This window comes from Vollenhovia emeryi, unplaced genomic scaffold, assembly GCF_000949405.1.
Source record: "Vollenhovia emeryi isolate VEMERY1.0 unplaced genomic scaffold, V.emery_V1.0 DF939174.1, whole genome shotgun sequence".
NCBI lineage: Eukaryota > Metazoa > Arthropoda > Insecta > Hymenoptera > Formicidae > Vollenhovia > Vollenhovia emeryi.
This window is the reverse complement of record NW_011967192.1, coordinates 296,805-319,990: the sequence shown is the minus strand read 5'-3', so window position 1 is coordinate 319,990 and position 23,186 is coordinate 296,805. Positions and strand designations below refer to the sequence as shown.

General features: G+C 40.8%; 1 protein-coding gene across 4 annotated transcripts in view; it reads right to left on the bottom strand.

Moving 5' to 3' along the window:
* LOC105563555 (glycogen-binding subunit 76A) overlaps positions 1-23,186 on the bottom strand; it is a 32,843-nt gene continuing 9,657 nt past the window's right edge. For 2 of the 4 annotated variants that reach the window (XM_012015217.1, XM_012015219.1), the window contains exon 2: positions 1-5,226. In XM_012015217.1, coding sequence (XP_011870607.1) covers positions 2,752-5,226 — 2,475 coding nt within the window. In that variant the 3' untranslated portion in view covers positions 1-2,751. Of the gene's footprint in view, positions 5,227-6,221; positions 6,238-19,373; positions 20,627-23,186 lie in introns of those variants that run through there. The other 2 variants (XM_012015218.1, XM_012015220.1) reach the window with 2 other exon arrangements.

The following is a 23,186-nucleotide window of genomic DNA, read 5'->3' as shown; positions in this document are numbered from 1 at the left end:
AAATGTATGAAGAAAGTCTTATAAATAATTGAAATGTGCAGCAAATAATAATTGAAAATATATGCCAATCTTGTAACAATTGTATAAGATTTCTTTCATATGCAAACTTCAGTAGCTAAACGATTGATAAAATTGTCAACTATCAAATTTTCCCTATTTTCATATCACCCTACTTTATCCTGTATTAACAGATATTATACACAGAATATTTTTCTAAAGAGCTTAAGTTTATAAATACACCAGATGCCGAAACATACTAGAGGCAACATTGTCTAATAACAAAGTTATTGGTTTATTTCATGTGTGTACATATCGCACGCCTCAATAATGGTGGTCGCACCTATCACATGACACCTAACTTTTATCATGTTCATTGGTGGTTTAAGAAAAATATGATTTATGCAACAGTTTGTTAATTTCGATGTTGAATATACAGGAAAAAAAACATCATCAAGAATTGGAGGAAAGATAAGATAAAAATTTATAAAAGGCTCACAGCAACAGATACTCTTTGGGACATTGAAAAAATATACTGTTTAAATTCATGTACGCGTAAAATTATAATAGTAAAACGATAGTTTTGTTATTATAATTTTTTTAACGTATTTTTAGCAAATATTTAATTTGTTATAAAACAACAAGAAGACCAATGATAAACCAATAACAATTATATTGTCATACGTTCTAAGTATGTTTAGATAAACATATTTATTTATTAAAATACGAAAAACATACTTGTAAAAGCATATAACAATAAAATTTGATAAAGATGTTAAAATATTTATACTCTTGTTCGCAATCGCAAAAATATAGTGCAGGAGTGCATAAAAGATTGAAGTCACGTACGTATAATAAAGGAGTGCAGTCAATTGCATCCCCCAAAGATACGATCTTCAAGTATAAAATTAGAAAAGATCCATCAAAAGATTTATACTTTAAAAAGTACTCGCAAAGTCCATCCGCTCGATCCATACACATTTTCGATGCGAAAAAGATATTCTAATTAATAATGATATGTACATTATTATATCGATAATAATACGATAATAATAAACGTAATAAAGATTTCTGTAGTTTTATTTAAATATGTTACGCTGAAAAAGTAAAATTAGTCAATATACGACATGCCTGTGCCACCAATACTGACGCTACCTGTACACACGTACGCATATATAATATATGTACAAAATAACATGTACGCTCTCAAGTGGAGCTCCTTTTTCCTATATCTCACCACCACATGATATCAGTCTAAAAAAGTGTTATTTGCAAAAACGAATATAAATGACGTTTAGTTCATATTTCCAGCTCGTTCATTTTTGTACATATATTCTTTTTACATATATTCTTTTTACATATATTTTTTTCTAAATTTTTTACTTCTCAACATTAAATAATATAGAAACTGATTTCTTTTCAGGATAAGTCTATTTCATATTTGGCAAAGAGAACAGATTGAAAAGGATTAAAGTATTTGTTATGTCAAATCAAGATATTGATATATCTTTAGAGACCTCGATTAAATTTAAATCGCACGTTTTTTTTTTATTCAAACGTTCCAGTCAATATCGAACACATTATTCCGCAGAAGAAATATAAATGTTCCTGTATGTAAGATCTCAGGGAACCCCTATCCTCCGCGATGATCTCTAAACTCGTATGATGTCGCTAACAAGAACTAATATCATTATATCAGCGTTCGTTTTATTATCATCTATCGTCGTTGTACTGGATAATGCTAACAAAATCGCGGCCACGTGCGATAATTCTTTCATGCGTGATCGAATAAATGATCTATCATCTTTAACCCCGACATAAACTCTGCAAAGATACTCCATAGGAACGTTTAAACCGTTTATTTGTTCTTAGCGTTTCCTATCAATCTCGTATTCAATTTCCATTTCCCACCTTTGAACTCTCAGAGTATTCGTTTTCTGCTTCGTTGAAAGGGTTTCAGTTTTTAAAATTATAATCTCCATCGGCTTAATAAATACAGTTTAAGACAAACTATGTAGCGGGCGGAAATACTTTCCGCAATCTCTCGAAAAATACTTTCGCGAAAAGAGATTTCAGAAAGTAAGAAAATATTTGTCTATTTAACGGATCAGTCTAATCTTAATATACATTAGTATAATCATTAGTGTTTCTTGAAAATCAGTCAATATTATTTTGTGGGCCGAAAAACAGGCTTAAATGTCCCGTGTGTGTCTACATGCGATATTTTTCATATTTTATTGCCAAGCGTGTATATGACTTTTTTCTGTTTCCAAGATACTGAATCAATTAATGAACTCAAGAAAAACATTATAATCGTTTGCTAATTGAGCAACTCCACCTGTTCATTTCAGAGACAATTCATTTATCGTTGTTCCCATAATCCACAGTTAAATGGTTTTCACTCGTTACTATTTCTATGGCTGGCCGTTCGAGAAAATTGCTATTACACCATTACTCTTTCCTTTCTAAACGGTATTATCTCAAAAATGTTTGACGCCTGATTACGAAGATTAATATACGCTACATTGTATATCCGAAAACTCCCCGAGAGCTCCCTGAAGCAACAAACAACAGTAATTGATTCCAAATGTTCTGTTTCGCACACTTCGTTACAAAGCACTTATTTAGGAACGTGTAAAAACCGTCGAGCTCGCACCGTTAGCCTCTTCAACAACCTCTTCAATCAGTTTGTGTACCCGGAACTACGCCGTTGTCACATCATCAAATCAGACAAACGCATGCTCTGGACGTCCATCAGTAGAACATAGACGACCAGTTACCGCGCCGACACTCGTCGGCGGTGATCGGTACGTATCCGGTTGATGACGAGGCCGGCAGACACTGGAAGCAGTAATTGGCACCGGCGTTGTTATCCCAATGCTGCGCGCCCTTGCATTGGAATCGGACTGCAAACTCGAGCCTTTGGCCGACCAATAACGTATGGCAATACAAGATAAAGGAGAATTTATCGCTGAAGCCGTCGCACGAGTTAGGTACATAGATCGCCTGCAAGTCGCTGAAGTTCCGCCAGGAGTTGAGAGTATACCTCACGTGTACAGACTTATGGAAATCGATATTGATTACACGCACCATGCCCTGGATCGCCAGGGTCACCGGGTCCTGTACCACCACATTTTCCAAGCAAACCCGACGCTCGCGCACTATATCCAAAAAGTTCGACATGCCGCCCGGCTGCTGGAACAGCGGCACGAGCATTCGATCGATCTTTCTGGGTATCGCTGGCGTAGATCTGCGCCTGCCATCATTCTGATAACGATCGGACCAGTCGTCGCCGACGGACGCTACACTGTCCGCGTTGCTATCCTGCGGTCGGAAGATGTCATCGTAGATCAGGTCGCTGTACGCGGAGTTGGGTATTTTTGGTATCTCGTCCAAGAACGTTCTCACGTCGGCCAAATCGAGACCAAGCTTGTCTGCGAATCTGACAATCTTCTTCCTGTGCGGCGTACCCGGTGGCGTTTTTCCCGTCTTCAACGAGGAACATCTTCGAACCCTCTGCGGCCTGTCTTCCTCCTCTTCCACCGTCTCGCTCGGGGTCTCCTGCTCCGGAGAAGAGTCCTCCTCCTGCGCGGTACAACTACCGCCAAGTTTCTTGAGTAATAGGCACAATTTCTCGTCGTTGTCGTTGAACGCGGTGTTCTTCTCGATCTGTAGCTTCAGCTCGCTCCTCGGGGTCGTCTCGGCCACCGTGGCATTGTTCGAATATTCCAATGTAAACGCATCCGGGATATCGACGGTACTACTGTAAGATGAATGATCGGTGTCAGTGTCACTGGCAACTTCCTCCGCTTTTAACTGCGACGTACTCTTCGGCGACGTCGCGTTTAATTCCAATTCTATACATGCTTTCTTATCCTCGATCGTATCGGCCGAGTCTTCAGCAGCACCGTTGAAAGAATCATCCTTCGCTACGTCACTTCCGTTTCCGACATCTCGCGTCGCGGAGAGGCCACCATTCATGACGTCGCATATCACATTCTCCGATATACCATTGACGAAATCAACTTGATCGACCTCACGTCCATCCACTTCCGCCTCTTCCTCCTCGTCCCGCCTGTCGAGTTTGTTAAATACTACTGTGCCGATACCGTTGCTAGGTAGCTCGGAGTCAGAATGCGACTTGGGCAAACAGATGTGTGGAACAACAGAGTCCTGAATGGTTCTGGATGGGCTCTCGTCCTGCAACGACACGGTACTGTCGTCGAACGTGCTCCACAGAGACTCGTGGCTGGGCGACGTCGTCTCCTGAGAGCTCCTGCCGTTCAGGGAGTCTTCCGAGCTGCAAACCAATCCCTCCTGACCACAACCATTCTCGCAAGACGCAGGATTTGTTCTTAAGGAGCAACTCGACTCGGACGTTGTGTCCTCGCATCGTTCCGCGTCCGTCCGCTTACGGCCGCCGTTCAACGCGAGCTTGGTCCTCACGGGAACGGGAGCGTTGGAGAGATTCGTGGCCTCGCTGTCCGAAGTACTGACAGGATCGAAGTATACCTCGGCTTTCGATTTGTCCGCGTCCGAGGACTCCGGGTCGAAGAACATTTCCGAGGAGTCGCTGTCCGGTGGCGTGCCGGTTATCGGTGATGCGAACGCGCAGGACTCGGCGTCTTGATGGATACCCGTGATGCCAGACGTCAACTTGGTTCCGCTAGGCGAGCAGTGACAAGCGTCGTGATGACTCGCCTTGAGGATCTCCGGGTTCACCAGCAGATGCGCCAATTCAGCGGCAGTCGCTTCCTCGGGAGGCGAACCCGGCCCGTCCACTTCCGCCTCTTCCACCTCGATGTCGTAGAAGAGATCCGATTCCGGACTGTGGCGCGGCTGATGCTGAAGAATCGGATGCTGATTGTTGACGGTCAAATTATTGGTGATTACATGCCGATTGCTCGACGACGGATGCAGCCAAGAGGTTTCGCACGGCTTGGCTGCATCCGCGGTCCGCTCGGGCGAGCCGTTCTCGTTGCCCAGTGACGTTAGTCGTCGATGAAGACACCGGGCGAACGCCTCCGCGCTACCCCGACAGCTGTTGGGAAGGAGAGAGCTGACCAAACCGCAGGAAGGCCCGCGGGCGTTGCCTGCCGAGTCTGTGCTGCCCATCTTGAGGGCAGCGGAGCCGGCCGTTTCCTCGGCGTGCCTGCCCTCCAACGGCAAGGGCAAAGGCGAGGTCGAATCGCTGCCTCGGCCTGCCGGCACGCTGGCCGAGTTGCCGTTCTGGAAAAAAAAGAGCGACGGATTTCAGCTTCGTTTGCGATTGCGAGAGCTGTGATAAGTCAATGACATATAACGAGATGTAACATTTTTCACTATTTTTCATCGCAACGGCCTCTCGCGACGCAACCGTATCGATCAAAGAGATCGATTCGAGCCGATTAATTAAACTTGTTTTCTCTCAAGATGATAACAGCCGGGATTATTAGTCAAATGTAATTGCACTAAATGTATTTTTCTTGGTGTAACGTCTGGCGGACGGTTGTTGCCTAGGATTTATCATCCCACAATTAATTATCTTTACTTCATCGATCGCGAGTCGTGTTCGCGATATACAATCCAAGTTAGCCTGTTAATAGCTTGTTAACGGTACGCTAGTAGAAATACAAAAGGGAGGGAAGACAAAAAATTGACGCAAACACGCATTAATGACGCAGCTCGTCATTAATAGTAACGAGAGTCACAACATTGGCTCATGGCCATAATGTTGCGCGTATCGAAGCAGCGCTGCAGGAAGTACAAATGATCGGTCATTACGACCCACGTGCAGCATTCTGACGCGCAAAGTCCAGCTCCGATCGCAGTGGTCTTTGATTCTTCGTGGAATCACAAAATCTGTTAAACGCGCGTGTTGAAAAATTAAAAGAATTACGGATTACTATGGATTTATGTAACCACTTCTCGACAAGAATAACCGAATGGCACGAGTCGAGGCACGCGCCGATACCGTTGTGAATCCTTCGTCGCGATTCCAACTTTGAGAGACATTCGGATATTGACGTACGACTATTTGTGAGGCGAACGAGAGAAGAATATCTTCCTTTCGCACCGTGGTTTGTTATCGTATGCCCGACAACTATTTCTGGCATCGTAGAAGCTATAATCGGCCGTCGACAGCGAAACTGGCAGGAAAACGCGGCGCGATCGCTGTTTGAAATCGCGACATACATCACGCTTTATCCGTCGCCGGAATCCGTCGTTCACCGAAACGCACAAACCTGGGAGGCCAACGCAGGCGGTCTTTCGCGCGGAAAAGAAGCCACTGTCGCTTTTCGTACGATGGCAGCTCAAAGTTCAAGGAAAGACTCGCGGAATTACGTAACGAGGGAACAATGATCGATCGGCCGCAGGTCGTCGCGCGATACTACCTGCGACAGATCCGAGAGTGCGCTTAGAAAATCGCGTGGCCGCCACTGCGAGAAAATTGGAACGATATAAATACACGCTCAATTGGCCGCGAATCAATTCCTCACCTCTTGGACTCGCGCACTGAGGTGACACTTCGCTCGCGTTCGTGCGAATCCTGCGCGGACTCGCCGCGCCGCATCTTGAATGGGCCAATATTCGCCAGAGCATTCGGCAAGCGAACGATTGATTTGCATTTATTTCCATCTCTACGCCTACGGCGTCGGGCGCAGTAATTTTAAAGACTGCGCGAAAAAATAACTTGCTCCGATTTATATAACCGCGCCGGCGCTCTCGAGGCGAGAACACGAGACGAGCGTTCGCCGCGTGAGATTTCTTCAATCGCGAAGCACTCCCACCCGGCACTGGTACAGAAAGGTGTCTTTCGGTCTCTCAATATCGAACATAATTGATAATCATTAATAATAATAGCTTCCTTATAGCACAAAGGGTTTGTACGTACGTCGATTGATATATGAATAATTATCCTTAAAAGTATCAAAATATTATAGTACCAAAATTTTGACTCGGGAAGACGCAAAAGACGTGGTGGTTTTTCAAAAGACTTCCCGAGTCGAAATTATGGCCGTATGTTGAACCTTTTGCAGTAGGACCTAAGACAGTAAAAGTGGTCGAACTACAAGTGCAAAATTTACTCCTACTTTGAAACTGATAGTGTCGGAAATTTCTACTTTTGCCAATTTAGCATTAAAGTATAGCGAAAGAGTGTAAGTCGCCAGTAGTTTATCAACGGTAGAAAGAATTGTTCAACGACGTTAGGCTGGCGGATGTCTTTATTAGTTAGATTCCAACGTTTCGACCATACGAATTGTGGTCCTTTTCAAGGAATTAGATGTTCTACAAGATTACAGGACATTGCAATTTTGAAAATCTTTAGTATCGATCACATTATAATTCAGTTAACTTATCTACTTACAAATAATATACATCAAAAGAAATTGTCTCTAATCCATCCTTGGGTGTCACTCGGAGGAGAGTGTTCGAAGGCACGTCTATTCGAAGTGACGACCAAAGTGGGACTAATGTCAAAGTGGTGTAAACAAGGTATTGAAAACATGCTAATAAATCAATAACTATACCGAGTAGGAGTCAGAAAGATAAACCGAGAAATAATTAACAAATAAATAACTAGAATTAAGTCGAATTTATAAAATTGAACTAAAATAAACAATAAGTAATAAATACTTTGACGAATAAGTTGTGAATGGGTAAAAAAGAGTCGGAGTCAGACAGATGAAGCCAGAATAAATAATTAAGTTAAATAAATAACTGTATATAAGTCAGGGTTATAAAATCAGATTAAATATTAAATATTTTAAAACGTAAATGGTAAATTCGTTCACTCTCCTCCGAGTGACACCCAAGGATGGATTAGAGACAATTTCTTTTGATGCATATTATTTGTAAGTAGATAAGTTAACTGAATTATAATGTGATCGATACTAAAGATTTTCAAAATTGCAATGTCCTGTAATCTTGTAGAACATCTAATTCCTTGAAAAGGACCACAATCCGTATGGTCGAAACGTTGGAATCTAACTAATAAAGACATCTGCCAGCCTAACGTCGTTGAACAATTCTTTCTACCATTTAAGTATAGGTTTTACGTAGGAGCTAAAGTGAGTTTTTAGAATTTAAGAGTCAAGGAAGGAGTAAAAACTATAGTGTCATCAAAGTGGGTTATTGCTGATCTATGTAGGTGTATAGATCAGCCAAGTAGGTGTAAATTATCCTTAAAAGTGTTAAAATAGTAGTAGCAAAATTTCGACTTGTGTACGGTCCAGAAATAGCAACGTTACCGGCAATATCGTTTAATATTAGACGTGAATATCAAGTCGATACCAAACCGGTTTGCGACCGTAGCACGCCCATCGGGGAAAAGCATTCGTAAAGGGGTTAAATTTGAAGCGGCCCCGAAGTGACAGACAGGTTTCTCCGTTTTTCCAGGCTCGCGCCTCGCCGTACGGCTACGTGCCACAGATGCACACGTGTTCACGCAGGCCGCGTCTAATCGCGTCTATCACAAGTCTAGGCAGTCTCGATAGATAATCGTTACGTAAGACGAGGCTCGCCATAGACTTCAAAGGCTGTTGGTCCCAGTGACGGTACGAAACGCGCATAAACGGAGCTTATCTATAAATCTCGTTCCGTCTCAGAAATTCCACACGAAGCACTCACGTCTTTGGAAAAACCACCGCGTCGTTCGCGTCTCGGTGTTCTTCATATGTAGATTTGGAACAGATATACAGATGAAGAACTAATCTATTTGTGAAGATTTGTTCCAAATCTATATACGAACTACCGACTCGAGTTGAAATTTTAGCTCTATGATGAACCTTTAACTCCATTATATAGTAGGACCTAAGAGAGTAAAAGAGGTCAAACTGCAAGTACAAAATTTACTCCTACTTAAAAACTGATAGTATCGGAAATTTCTACTTTTGCCAATTTAGTATTAAAGTAGGTCCTTTGAAATAGGAGCTAAAATAAATTTTTAGAATTAAAGATTCATGGTAGGAGTAAAAAATATAATGTCATCAAAGTAGGTTGTTGCTGGTCTATGTAGGTGTATAGATCAGCTAAGTGGTGTGAATTATCCTGAAAAGTGTCAAAATAGTACCAAAATTTCGACTCCACGCGTATTGTAATAGCTATACATTATAATAATGCAGTAATAATTTCATATCTACATTTTTTGGCGAGCAATATTTTAATCGCTCCAAGTTGCTCACGCGAACTTATATGCGCATGTGCGTTTATGAATGAGGCGGAGGTAATTTGCGAGTCAGATAGGATCGATCGGCGAAAAGAACAGACAATTTCAATGGGGACCCACTGCGAAGAGTTCGCCAGAGGTGCGAGAGATTCGTTGCTACGAACACTTTCTGTCTTATCTGCGATAACGGCACGCGTCAAGTGCCCGCAGATGCCTCGCCTCGCCACTTCCCGAATCGATTTTTTATCAACTTGATTTAATGTAGCAAAAACAAAACAGCAATAATCCCTGTCTTTTACTTCTGTGCATTTTTGTCGTCGGGATTATTGGGAATGAAAAACCGAGGTGCGATTTCCGATTGATTGATTGATCATAGTAAAACACGCCGCGTCCTTCGCAAAGTTTAGTTAATAATACATGCGCATGGCAATATCACATTGAACTTATTATGCAGAAAATAATTTTTCTTAAATATAAAAATTAACCGAGAGTAAAAAGTATCTCTGTACGAGACCTTGTGTTTAAAAAAATCAATTTTAATAATTAAACAATTAATAATGTCTTGGATTTCTATATACAAATCTTGACGATTTATTAACAATTTTACTTATTGTACGTTACGATGATCCTATTCGGTGACAATTATACCGATTTCCCAATTTAACTGTCGCATCTTAAGGATTGGAAGGGTTCCTTGGCTTTAAACGCACATCAAAGGACACAAGGTTTCCAGCGAATCTATTCTCGACTCATTGTGTACAAGAGAGAGATAGAGAGAGAGAGAGGGGGACAAGGGGCGACACGTTTTATTTCCGTGCGATCGTTCACCGACACAGTTTAAATCGTAACTACTTGACCCGTGGCTAGGGCACCGTCGCAATTTATCGCGACAGATTTATCGTTCTCTTTCGCGGTCCGCAAGGAGATTGCCCAATCATCATCGGGATCCCGCTCCCTAATTGATTAGTAACAAATTACGCGGAGAATGATGAATCGTGTTGCTTGCGCTCGTAAGAACCACCAATCCCCTACCAAAATTAAGAATAAATTCTCGTAATGTACAAGGCCAGGGCTTTAATTTGCTGCTTTATATCTGAATACGTAAGTTGCAGTTGTGTTAAAAGTTCCATCGTACAATTGTACTGTACGATATTACGCCACACATTAGTTGAAAAACTAAATAACAGATTTCTAAAGAAATAAAAAATATCGAAAAGGCGTAAAAAGGCGTAATATCCACCTCTTGCACCTTTGGCGAGCCCATCGCAGTGGGTCCCTATTGAAACTGTACACGGAGAGGATTTTCTCTTAAAATTTACCCTGAAAATCATATAATCGTGGGACGACAAAGCACTTTGAAGATAAAACGTCAGTGTTTTCTTGACCATATCTGGCATTTTTAATAATACAGAAAATTTATTGCGAAAAATATTACCGCAGCCAGGGTTTGAACCTGGACCTCCCTACACTCTAGGCGGACGTCTCACCAATTCAACCACTGAGGCGTGTAGTAATATTTGTCGCAATAACAATTACAAGTTGTTGTCTTCGCGTCTATTTTTCGACTTTAAACTGCGCGCCGATCAGGGTTGTCGGTCGTACACAGAACTGTCGATACGCGATTTTTTAAGTATCCCTGACCCCTTTATGAAAGTTTTTTGAAATCTTACCATACGTTCTACTAGTAAAATGTATACTAAATATTATTACTGGTAGAATATAATACTGGTAAAATTTTAAAAACTCTCATAAGATTCTTCGAAATGCCACGTTGTCCCACGATTACATGATTTTCAAGGTAAATTTAAAAAAAAAAGTTCTCTCCGTGTACGCTTTTCCGCCGAACGAACCGCTCTGACTCGTAAATTACCTCACTCATAACTGCACGTGCGGAAACAAGTTCGCGCGATCAGGTGCAACTTAAAATATTGTTCGCCGAAAAAGGAAGCATCCATTTAAAAGAGACAAGGTTGATAGAAAGAAGCAATACTGAAAAAAGCCCATTCAGTCATGATTTTTACTTGTTTTAATTCAGACGTTGTTTCGTTATTTATCAAAGCCGGAAAATCCGAAAAGATAAGTTAAATATCATGACGATCATATACTTGAATTGATGTAAGCACTAATTTCTCCACTAATCAATGATGAATTGAGGGACTTAGTGCCATTAATAGCCTGATAAACTGACAGATCTAGAATTTGCATACGTTCTTCTTATCACTCCGGCGAGCAATTATACGGGCATTGCTTATTCGGATTTCGCTCTAATTGATTGAGCACGCGTTTATTCGCGATAGGATGATAAACCGCATTATCAGGTCATCGCATGAAACTTGGTGAATTTTTCATCTCAAGATAAAACCGCCGTCTAGTGATTGCTTTAAACTAACATAATCTTTTAATCGAGACCTTTCTTCAAAAAAATTGTAATATAAATCTCGCGTTTGCAGAGATTTTTGCGAAAAATAGCAACGAGAGACCCAGAGTTTCGTTAATTTGATAAAACCTGGGTCCACAGCCACCTGCCGCGATCCGAAAGAATTGGTAATAAAAAGTAAACAGAGGTCGCGAACAAAACATTAATTAATAATTCATCGATACATTTGCACGCAAACGCCATGCTTCGAGTTCGAGGCCGACGAGGATCGACTTCTTGCCAAGAGTAAATAAAGTCACAGTTTATATTTAGCCAGAAAGGAAATCTGCGAAAGCCGTACGGCTTTCAAGAGGATGATTTTATACGTTCTAATGAAGAGACAAATGGAGACGCGTGAAAGCCTAGCCCGGAAATTTATTTCTTATCTCGACAACGTTGTAAATACACGGTTCAAATGAAATAAGCGACTTCGTAAGACTAACGCTCTGCTCTTCGATGTATATATGCAAACAATTGCAGAATGTAATAAGGTAATAAAAGATAAGACTAATTGGCCATCGGTGTAGCAATGAATACACTCCCACGGTAATATATCGCCTTGTTATTTAATTTAGATTCACCTTTAACGAATAAACTATCGACTTTCTCGATACTCAAAAAATCTTCCCTCTGTTAAGTATGTACTCAAATATCTCGAGCCAGTTACAGTATTCCTGAAAATTTTTTCTGAACAAATAGCAGTCACAGAGGTGGTTAGTGAAGTTAAAAAATTAAACAAATGGAGTTAAATAGGACCGTTTTGATATGAATCAAACATGAATCAAATATGAGCAAGATGTAGATATTAAAAAATTAGTTTATCTATTTAGTTGATATTTTTATAAGCAAAAAAATGTTAATCAATGTAATTGCAATGTGATTATATCTAACATAACAAGGTCAAATGTACCATTATTAACAAGAGATTCATTAATAGCAGGAACTTGGCGGGTGGGCACGTTCGAATAAGATTCGAGGGCTCCGATCATCTACTGATTGCCAGCCGCGCGAATTAGCTTTTTATTGACAGCTATAAAATGTCAGGATAAAAAGAGAACGACATTCGACGGTTCAATATACATAACTAGATATCCTTTGGCAAGTAACGTACGTAGACACGCACATACCTCGTGCATGGACATCGCTCATCGACTGATTTCTTTCGCAAGGTCTTATCTCGATTTTACGCAATTTTCGATTTTTCTGCTGGAACACTCATTTAGGAACAGAATGAACGTTTAAACAGAAAACCCGGAAATATGAAGCCGTGTGAAATCGAGATACGATCTTGCGAAAGAGATCAGTCGATATATCGCGCTGCGCTCCGAAATGCACTTCTTGCGTATAGTTGATTCCTAGTGGGACGTCCGGAAAACGTGGCAAAACTACGAGTGCTACCTGAAAGTCAATCAATAAATTATCACTGAAGACAGTAAATAGTCACTGCAGTTTGCAGTTATAAATATACTACTGAAAATTTTGCAGTGGTACACTTATATCCGTAAATTAGTGACTGTTCACTGTTTTCAGCGATAACCCACTAATGTAGAAAGTGGAAAAAAATTCGCGAATAAACGCCAAGATCTTTTCACGCGCGTCGAATCGCGATCGCTAAATTCTCTTATCGCGTGTTCTCGCCAAAAATAATTTTCCCGTTAAACGAACACAACAGCGAGCGTGTAACTTGAGACGAGCCGGCATTCCGTCCCGGCGAAACAAAAATCCAAATTTTTCTGGCGAAATAGACATTTCCCCCCCCCCCCCCTCACAAATTTCACCTCGCCCGATTCTGTACATTGTCGCGGAGAAACTTTCTGGGAACCGAGAGCATACGATCGTTAATCTAACGCTATCTGTTAGGTTGTAGGATTTGTTGCCGGAGAAAGATTTATCCACTCCGCGGTAGTTCGAAGAAATTTTCTCATCGTCCTCTCGCGAGTCAGTAAGATCGCATACCGTTGCACCCCCGTTGCTAAATGTAGGAGGAAATTAATCCTCGTTATAAATATAAAGACGCTCGCGTGACTCAGCTTTTAAGCCGCGTAAGCGCCTCTGGCAGATGCTTGGAGAAATCAATATCGCTTTATAATATTATTTAATCGATCCTACGATCGTATGGCTTTTTATTAACGATAGGCATGAGTCCATTTCTTTACACGGTGATCAGGAGCATAACAATGTATTTAAACTAATATCTTTACACTGGCTCGCATTATATAATATGTATAATAGCTTTCCACAGTTTCACGTAAGTTCATGCAAAATATATGTATATGAGCCCTTCGTAATGAAATTAATCATTTTGTTCGAAACCGATTAAAAAATCAGCGAATTAATTGACAAACATCTGAATGATTGCGAATTGTTTTCTTAAAAATCTAGGCAGAAGCGATTATCAAAGTTGTGATTTGCATTAATGGAAGTTTTCGTCCATTAGAAATATTATTCTACGCACATAATGTTGTAAGCAATCACGTCGAATATCGTACCGATAAGAAAGGTCATTATCTCATACAATAAATGTCAATTCAACAATTGTACATTATTGCTCGCCGTTCGATGTTATCAAGTTAGCATTGCGCGATAGGTCGTGTAACGTGATATATCGACTAATATTTATCGCTGGGTGGCTTGCATGATCCGTTCATGTCCGGAAATCAATCGTATTAAATACCGATACACTTCTTTTGTATGTATTTCAAAACAAATAATGGTAGAAAACTTGATATCAATTTTCTCGGATATAGCTAATATGCGATCGAATAAAAGTGTCGTGTAAAAATGTGTTGCAATGAGAAATTAGAGTTGTTCAAATTGAATTACATTATACCATAAACGTCTCGCAATCAGCGAGAATACCAATAATAAAAGAATTACTATTTTCATTTAGAAATAGTTACATATCAACAGAAATATTTAAAAAAAAATTTAACTGATAATTGTGAATATGAACATTAGAAAAAGAAACTAAATAAGAATTTTATTTTTGACGTAATTTTAAATAAACGTGAAGTCACATAAACATAAAGTTATAACTTAATTGTTTAGTAGTTTAAGAATAGAAAAATTGTACGCAAAATTTAATAATTATAATTATAAAGAAATTTAAAATATTGAGGAGTTTGTTTCAACACTCTCGAAGTGCTAATATACTCAACAGTTGCGTAATAATATAATAAACTGAATCAAAATGACGAATGATCATCTTTATTCAACGTGCGAGAACGTAAGTGATTATGTACACGACGTTTATTATCAGACGTAAATTATTTGAATTGCAAAGCCTGTGGTAAGACGCCAACTAGTAGTTACGATTCACATAAGATAAGCCTTTACTCGCCCTAGCTGAACCCATCTTCGCCAGCAATAAAGCATCGACATCGATTGACTCCTGTAATTAACCCTTCTATGGCCAATTACTCTTGAAATGCGTCTTGGGTAAGATTCGTTATTATTCGCAAAACTAAAATTTCAAATATGGTATATTTAAAGTTTTTTTCGATGTTATTTTCTCGTATCCCTAATCACTTGTTACAACTCAAAGTGAATATGCAGAATTGACGCTCCAGCAGGAATCGCGATTTTTGTGTGGCAATTAACAAAACAAGCTATAAAAACATATGTATAAAAGGTTTTAATAGGAGGCTTCAAGTTCTTGTAGGATAAAAATTAAAAAATGTTTTATTAGAGGTGGAGTGTAAGGTGGATCCCGCATCGTATGAAAATAGATGAATTCTCGTGAATCTCTCGCGGGAACTCGCAAATCCAATATGGAATCGTAAACCTAATTTCCACAAAACTACCTTTCCGAATCATTATGAACTGTGTCTATGAATTTTTTCATTCTTGTCAACGTTTCATTCCGACTATATGAGCAATATTGAATAAATAATAAACATGAATTTTTCGTACAAAAATTTGAATTTGTTGCTTGCCATAAATCGCGATTTTTGCCGCCAATTCTACACAAATACCCAACTCGATGCCAGGATGACATCAATGTATGATAAAAAAAGAATCATTGCTATAATAACAAACAGTCGAAGATTACATCAGAACACTGTTCGTCCCTTCATCGTCTATCAAACTACAGAGAGCTAAGAACCAGATTGAAATCAGCGCGTTAATTACCGCAGAACAGACATCATTAGGTAGCCACGACCATTCGGAGCACGCTTGCTATAATGAATTGTGAAACGATAACGTCTTTATAAATTTCTTTGTTGGCGAAAGTGAAGAAAGGAGAAGCAGCGTTAAAAAAAGAAGAAGAACTCATACCAGGGTAACGACTATACGCAGCGTAAAATATTGATGTACGTACTATAATTAGAATGTACTCGTATATTTGTATGGCGGATTTTATCGTCGCGTGTCGCGACGGTGAATGCACGGACAATTGCAGACGCGAAAAATAATTACGTTCCGCATAAAAAACTGGGTGCAATGAAATATTAATCGGTACTGGTATATAAAACAAAAAGCTTCGTCACATCTGGAGAACGAGATTTCTTCGTAGCAATGTTAAATAACGTTTTTATCATTTTTATAAAACTAATAATAATAATAATTGACACTACTTGTATAAATGCACATTTATACGAGTATCAATTAATGATTGTTTTAAACGTCATATTTTCGCGAAAGCTTATTGTATCTATAATTCTTCTCAGCAACTTGACTCTAGATAATGTCACCTTTGAATTGATAAACGCTCTATATTACACATACTGAGAAAGTCTCTCACTGTCTATTGCGTTGTAAAAATACATTTCGTAATGTTTCTAAGGTTGAATCCAAAGTTTGAGAGTGCACGATAGGCGAATCCTGAGGTCGTGATATTTGAATGGCGCGAGAAATACCGCGATATAACATAAAAGGAATGATATTTCTATCTCATTGTAAAAGTGCACGCGAGCTATCGATAACGCGCTTGAAAGACGCGTCAAATACGCATCAGGAAGAAAAATATTTCATAAATCTAACGAATACTACACCAATAGAATTACATCCTTCACAGTATACGAGTATAGTTGAACATTATAATCTGTGAAATTAAGTAAAGAAAATTAGTCATTTTTCTGATTTTCCATTACCGTTAGCAAAAGCTTTAACGATGAAGAAATAAATTATTTTATACGTTAATTACAACTATTAATGTATTTCTCCACATCCCTTAATAATATGATATAGTCCCAGTTGTTGTGACTTGGAAATGTTGCAATAGTCTGTTAAACAACAATCGACTAGAAAAAACAAATGTAATTTTCCTACATCCGCTCTTATCAAGCGTTTGTGACCAACAATTATCGCGTTTGATATAGTTATATGTAAGTGTAAATATTTTTTTACATGTGACCGTTGTTTATAAATAGACATATTTACGTAATCGGTGCATCATGCCAATCTGTTCTTCTTTACAATGTATACATATATACGCAAGTTATAAGTGTGAGCGCTTGTCCGCGATCGGCGATGGAACGATTAGCGTTGACATATTTATAGCAGCTATAAAAATTGATAAATTGACGCCACTCACGTTCGATATACTACAAAACGGACCTTGAACTCCTCGACACATTTTTGATAAATTAACTGTTGTCGGTTTTCTGGCAGACAAAAAAGCAATCGCGATCGTATTTTAAGAGCAAATGCATCAACCTATCGAAAGAATTTGGTTAACTTTTAATTTTATTTTTAATACCCCGTTATCTTATAAACTAATATATCTTTATTATTTTAACAAATATTTATTACATTGAATACTTTTATTGCTTTACATAATCATATTAAAAGAACTAACGTTTAAAACGTTCGTTGTACCGGGATTTTAAATAATTTCTTAATTTTCAGAAGATACTTAAGGGTATGTTTAGTAATATATTGTTAAAGTAATCTTTAGAGGGAGTTGAAATAGTCATAAAACTTGACTAAAATAATTGCGAAATTAGTAGTAACATTTCATAACGCGAGTTTAAATTTTCCTGAAAATCGTGCAACTATTAATAATATTATCAATTGTTGGTTGGAAAAGTCAGACAATAAAGCGGGGTTATCGCATTAACATTAACATGGCAAGACTTGTGCAAGAAATGTCATCGCAATACACACACGCGCGCGCGTTCTCTTTCTCTCTCTCTTAAAAAAATGCAACTATAATAAATTAATAAAGCTTTACTTTGTTAATATAATAATTTTAAAAGAAAATAACTGCATTTAATAAAAACGTGTAATGTTTTACAGACATTTAATTCTACGGGCTACATCGTATTCCGATATTAAATGCGTAAACGCCAAGTGTGTGACGAAAACAGTATTGCGATCTGTGAAATAAAATGTTTCGCGATCAACATTTTTATGCCGAGAAAAATAATTGGAGTCGATACACGAGAAAAGAAGACGCAGAGGGACGGAAACTAAAACGATTAAAGCAGCCCGATAAGAAGCTGCGTGAGAGAAACTTCTCCGTATATGCATTCGTTGTATCATTAACGAAACCTTAACAACATTGTTCGGGGTCGAGGAGAGGGAAATTATCGCGGTTATCGCCGTTTGTTGCATCTGCTCGGCAATAAATTCACGGTCTATCTTCAACAAAGCGTCTGCGCTGGAAGAGAGGAAGAATTCATTCATTCATCGTCGTTGCAGTAACTGTAATGTAGATGGTGCATGGAAAATTTTATTGCCGCGAATGTCGGCATTACTTTAAAGGAACAGCTATTTTCGCACAACCACAAAACGCCTTTGCGTTATCTGCAATCGCGCGTAGAGAATTAAGCGATTAACACTGACTCGAAAATATCGGTAACGAAAGTTATTCGGGAGCGTTAAGAGAAGTGAAGAATTCGAGCGTATGTAATTGTCCGTTGTAAATAAGATATTTCATAATAAAAGATTACAGTCATAACGTGACCGTAATGCATAAAGAACTCGACACAGCGATACGTGACGTTTTTACACCAATGTTTCTATCCATCAAGAATCAAGCTATCGCCCAAGAATTATCATCACTTTTTGCGCAATAAAATGTTCGCGGTAATAAATGTATTAAATGGTAATTTTTTTCGCCCTAGTTCTTTGGTTTCTCTCAGTCTCTTCGTAATAGCGTTACAAAACCGCGCAAGATACAAAAGGCATCGTAAGTCGCATGAAAAATGCGACTCGCTATAGCAGACAGCTGTTATCAAAACAAATAGAGGACTCGACGACTCGACTCGCGGAGGTCGCCAAAACGACGGCAATTCGCATGTGCGTATCGGCCTCTTATCGACCTCGTCGCGGCAGCGATAGCAGATTACACGATATGGATCCAGCGCGACCGCCAATTTCTGTTTTCGGTGTCAAGGCGTTCGAGAAGGCCTCTTCGCTATCGGCCCGACCCGCGCATTACCGTGGAATGTTAATTCACTCGTGTCATGTATCGCCTCGGGTGGAATAACCTTATGTCGACCGTCGTCGACCCTCGGAGAGCCTCCCCAACGCGACTATGGAAATAGTGCACTCGCAAGATCGCATGCAAGTGCAACAAATTGCATAATGAACACTCGTCCTGCCTTCTCGTGAAACGCTGCGAGATTTTTATGCAAATTTCGCACGAAACTCGGAAGATTCGAGACGTGCAATCGACGACCGGGACGACTCGGGAGGAGCAACCAACGTTCCGCAGCCCGACTTTGCGCCCGCAGTCTCTTGCAATTAGAAACCATCTTTCAGTAAATTGACAATAATACTTTTGCAGTTTCGGACAAGATTTTACCGTCGTGAGAAATGTGTTTTAAATGCGATACCGAAAGGATAAGCGGCATTTTCATTTACCATCGACTTAGCTTGTTCCGCAGACGTCTTCGATTCATCCTGGATTCCTCTCTGCGTCATGATGACGGTTCTCCGCAAAACCGGGTCGAATATCGTGTACCAATCGATTACTTTTCATCCAAAAACCTGCGCGTACCGCAGTGGAACTTACGGGCCGGTCATGTACTAAGTACCAATCGTACCGTCGATGATCACGGAGTTTCGTGCAGGCCACCCAGGGGTTTTGCGGTTCACCGAACATTCGTACAACATTTATTTACCTATCAGCGCCGCGATCGAACGACGGGGATTTATTCTTAAAAATGACATCCACTCCTGCGTCTGCGCACGCAATTTTGCGACACGAATACAAGCGTCATAACGCTCGTGACGTTTCGCCATATGATGCTGACTTGACACGAACAAAGTCGGCGCACAACACAATACAATTCAGCAAGCTATATTATTTTCGCACATTTTTCCCCCCCTCTCCCGTGATTCCGTCTCTCTCTCTCTCGAGAGAGAGAAAGTTCTCTTAAAATCGCCCGCTCCGTGTGTTTGTTTGCCTTCGAATATTCCGCGCCAGCGACCGATACCGGTATCGACCCGGTAGCAAGACGGAATTTAAATGGAACACTTGTCGCTACCGTCAACTCGAAAAATCTCCAACTCGCATCCCCCACTGGTGCCGAGAGCCACCTTGCCGATGACGACGACCTTGCTCTCGAAAACCACGGTGTCGTCGCAAAAGTGCCACGAGCCTTTCCGGCGCGGGTCCTTCAAAACTTAACGGGACTCGGGCGTCGATTTGGAGAACGGAACGCGAGTGGTTATCGAGAGGATGCCCGTTCCCTGTTTCCCTCTCGCTCGTGGCGGGTCGTGGATCGGCACTCGCGCCGACGAGACGAAGGGACTCTCTTTTCGGCGCGACAAAGTTGCGAAGGCGCGCCGCGAGAAGAACGTATGCGCGAAAACAGGGACAGGAAAAGGAGCCGGCACAACCGGCCGGCTCTTACACACACTGACTTCTGACTGGTCGAGCTAGTAGGTGACTCCGCGAACCCCTACCATATCGCATAGCAACCGCTCGTAAGGCGACTGATAACTGCTTGTGCACTTCGTCAGGCATCGACGGATCTCGGCGAACGCGACGTGTCACGTGTACATGTATATGCGAATACTTTATTTAAAAAAAAAAAGAAGAAGAAGAGGAGTGGAGCAGACAAGAGGCTCGAGAATCATGAAGAGGGGTGGAGGGCAAAGAAACTTTGATCAATCTGCCGGACCGATCGGAAATAACGTGCGGAACGTACCGAACACGCGAGTGGGAGAACTGGACTTCGTATCTTATCATTTGAAAATACAATCTAAAGCCTAGATCGAGGAATAGAAAATTTTCTATCTCGGCGAACAAATTTATGTGCGTGTCAGGTCGAGATAAAATGTCGAAAAATGAAGGAATTATCAAGCGTATGTGGGATTGTAGGAGATTAATTTTTTTATTCGGAAATCACGCTGTGTATCGATCTTACGCCCACTCGCCAATCCTCTTAACATTTAAATGCCTGGAAAGTGTCCTTAAGTCCTTATAATATTATTTTATAATATTTATTTTATAGTCCCTCTTCAATCCAATCTGCTTAACATTTACATGTCTGAAAAGGGTCTTTAAGTTCTTACGATTATTTTTATAATTTTTTTTTTATAGTATCTTCGATCAAATCTTTTTCTTCTTTTAGATAATTTTGAAGAGACTTTGATCAGGAACTTATCCAAGGATTGAGTCGTGAAGTTGCATTATTACTGCAACCTTCGGAGGTACCAGTCCGAAATAAATGTATGGCGCTTCTATAGGTAGAGAAGCGGCGCGTTTTCGAGTCGCTGACACGAGCGATCGAGAAATGGCGCGTCTGCTCTCGTTGCCCGCGTCCACGCCTGAAATCACGCACACACCCAAGTGATGCACAGGTCGTAAATCGGAGCGATACGGCTCCGATTTTCAGTCGCCTCGCGAGGCGGCGCGTATCGTACTGCCAGTAATGACTATTTTTGTATACGCCTTGTGCACGCGGAAAACAAAACAAGATAACACGGTGTGCGTTACGTGTCCGGCACGATAAAAGGTCGCGAGAGAATGCCTGCGCGCACATCTTTCGGTATTACCCGCGACAAATGAGATTGCAATCAGCTGTCTCGGAAGAGAGGGGGAGGAGAAGAAGGGAGGACAACGTAATATTATTAAATAATACGGCGACTTTACTTCCCGCCGCCGCATCGACCTCCTCCTATTGATCTTATATCTCGCGATTTTATCGATTTTCACCGCGACAGGCCGAAACGTGCCGGCACTTCCGGTTGTAACTATATCCCGACTTACGTCGAGCCCTAGACATATTAACCATGGACTGCTTATGAGGCAGCGGAGCCCTACACCCAGAAAAAAGATTTATCTAGGTTAAACAAATGAGATACGTTGAAATCTTCTTTCTTTCAATTTACTAAACTTTTATTCATTTCTACTAAAACATTTTCTAGATTTGAAGAAATAGATGTGAATTCTCTCAGAGATTCCAGTCTCGATCAAGTAAAATTTGGGTTAAGGTAAAGAAATCATTTCTTTGAAGTTAAAGAAAAGTCTAGTAAGGTCAAAATTCAAAGGAAATTTGTTGGATTTCAAGGAAACCTTTTTCTGGGTGTAAGTGAGGACATCCTCATGACGAAAAAGGATAGTATGAATCAACTTGGGCGTCTGTCTTCTTCCAGTGGGCACGAATCGAGAGTCGGAGAAAGATAGACCACCCAAATAAATTCATACTATCCTTTTCCCTCGGGAAGGTGCCCCAACTTAGGACACCGCTGCCTCATAAGCATTTAATATGTCTATGGTTGAGCCTAAACGCCTCGCTTTGAGTTTTTCATAAATATCCAAAGATTCGATCAAATAAAGGTAAATGACAAAATCGTGTCTCTCGTCCAGGTTTCTTGCGAAGAGAGCGCGCCCCTCGCGCAGCATTTTCGCGGGCGTTCTCCAACGAGCACTCGTCTTTTCATTGTCTTCCCCGCTCGTGAGTGAAACACAACGGATCACGCGCGACGGGACGCGCCCTTAGGAAAACGCACTCTCGTCCTGTCTCGCCCCGCGGGCTTTCCTTTATCCGCCTCAATTCGACGAACATCGCTTCGTAATGACGTAATCGTAGATTCGAGACCGCGTTAATAACGAGCGAACGACGTCGTTATTACCGGCGTGCCGGCGCGCCGGAAGGATGAAAATGCGGTTGGCCGATTGGCCATTGCACTCGACGATACACCGCGAGACAGAATCGACCCTCCACCTTCGTCCCTCCCCCCCCCCTTCTCGCCCCTCCGTCCGTCTGGTTTCGTTCTTTTTTTTCGTCTTAGCGACTGTGTAACCACTCCCTGCCCGGTTCTGTCGGACGTTTACCGTCTGCAAGAACGCGCCGACCTACCGTGAATCGTCACGCACGATCGACGCAATCGACACGTTGTAGTTTGTTCCTCCTTCTTACCGCGGTTGTTTGAGCTCCCAGCGGTTTGTAAGATCGATACATGATAGCGAGAAATGTTTTCGCAGTATAATTAATTCTTCCCTTAAAGAGCCCGTCTCAATTATATTAAGAAGAAATAGAGAAGGAAGAAGCGAAAGGAAAAGGAGGATTGCTCTTTGTAAGTTATAGAGAGAAAGTCCCCTATTATGAGATAGGCCTGCGTCCACGATGCTACGACTTGGTCCAAGTTCTAGTTCCGAGAAATGTGTAGCCAATCAATTTGCAGCTTTTGTGGAAATGCTACACGTACGTTTCTCGGAACTAG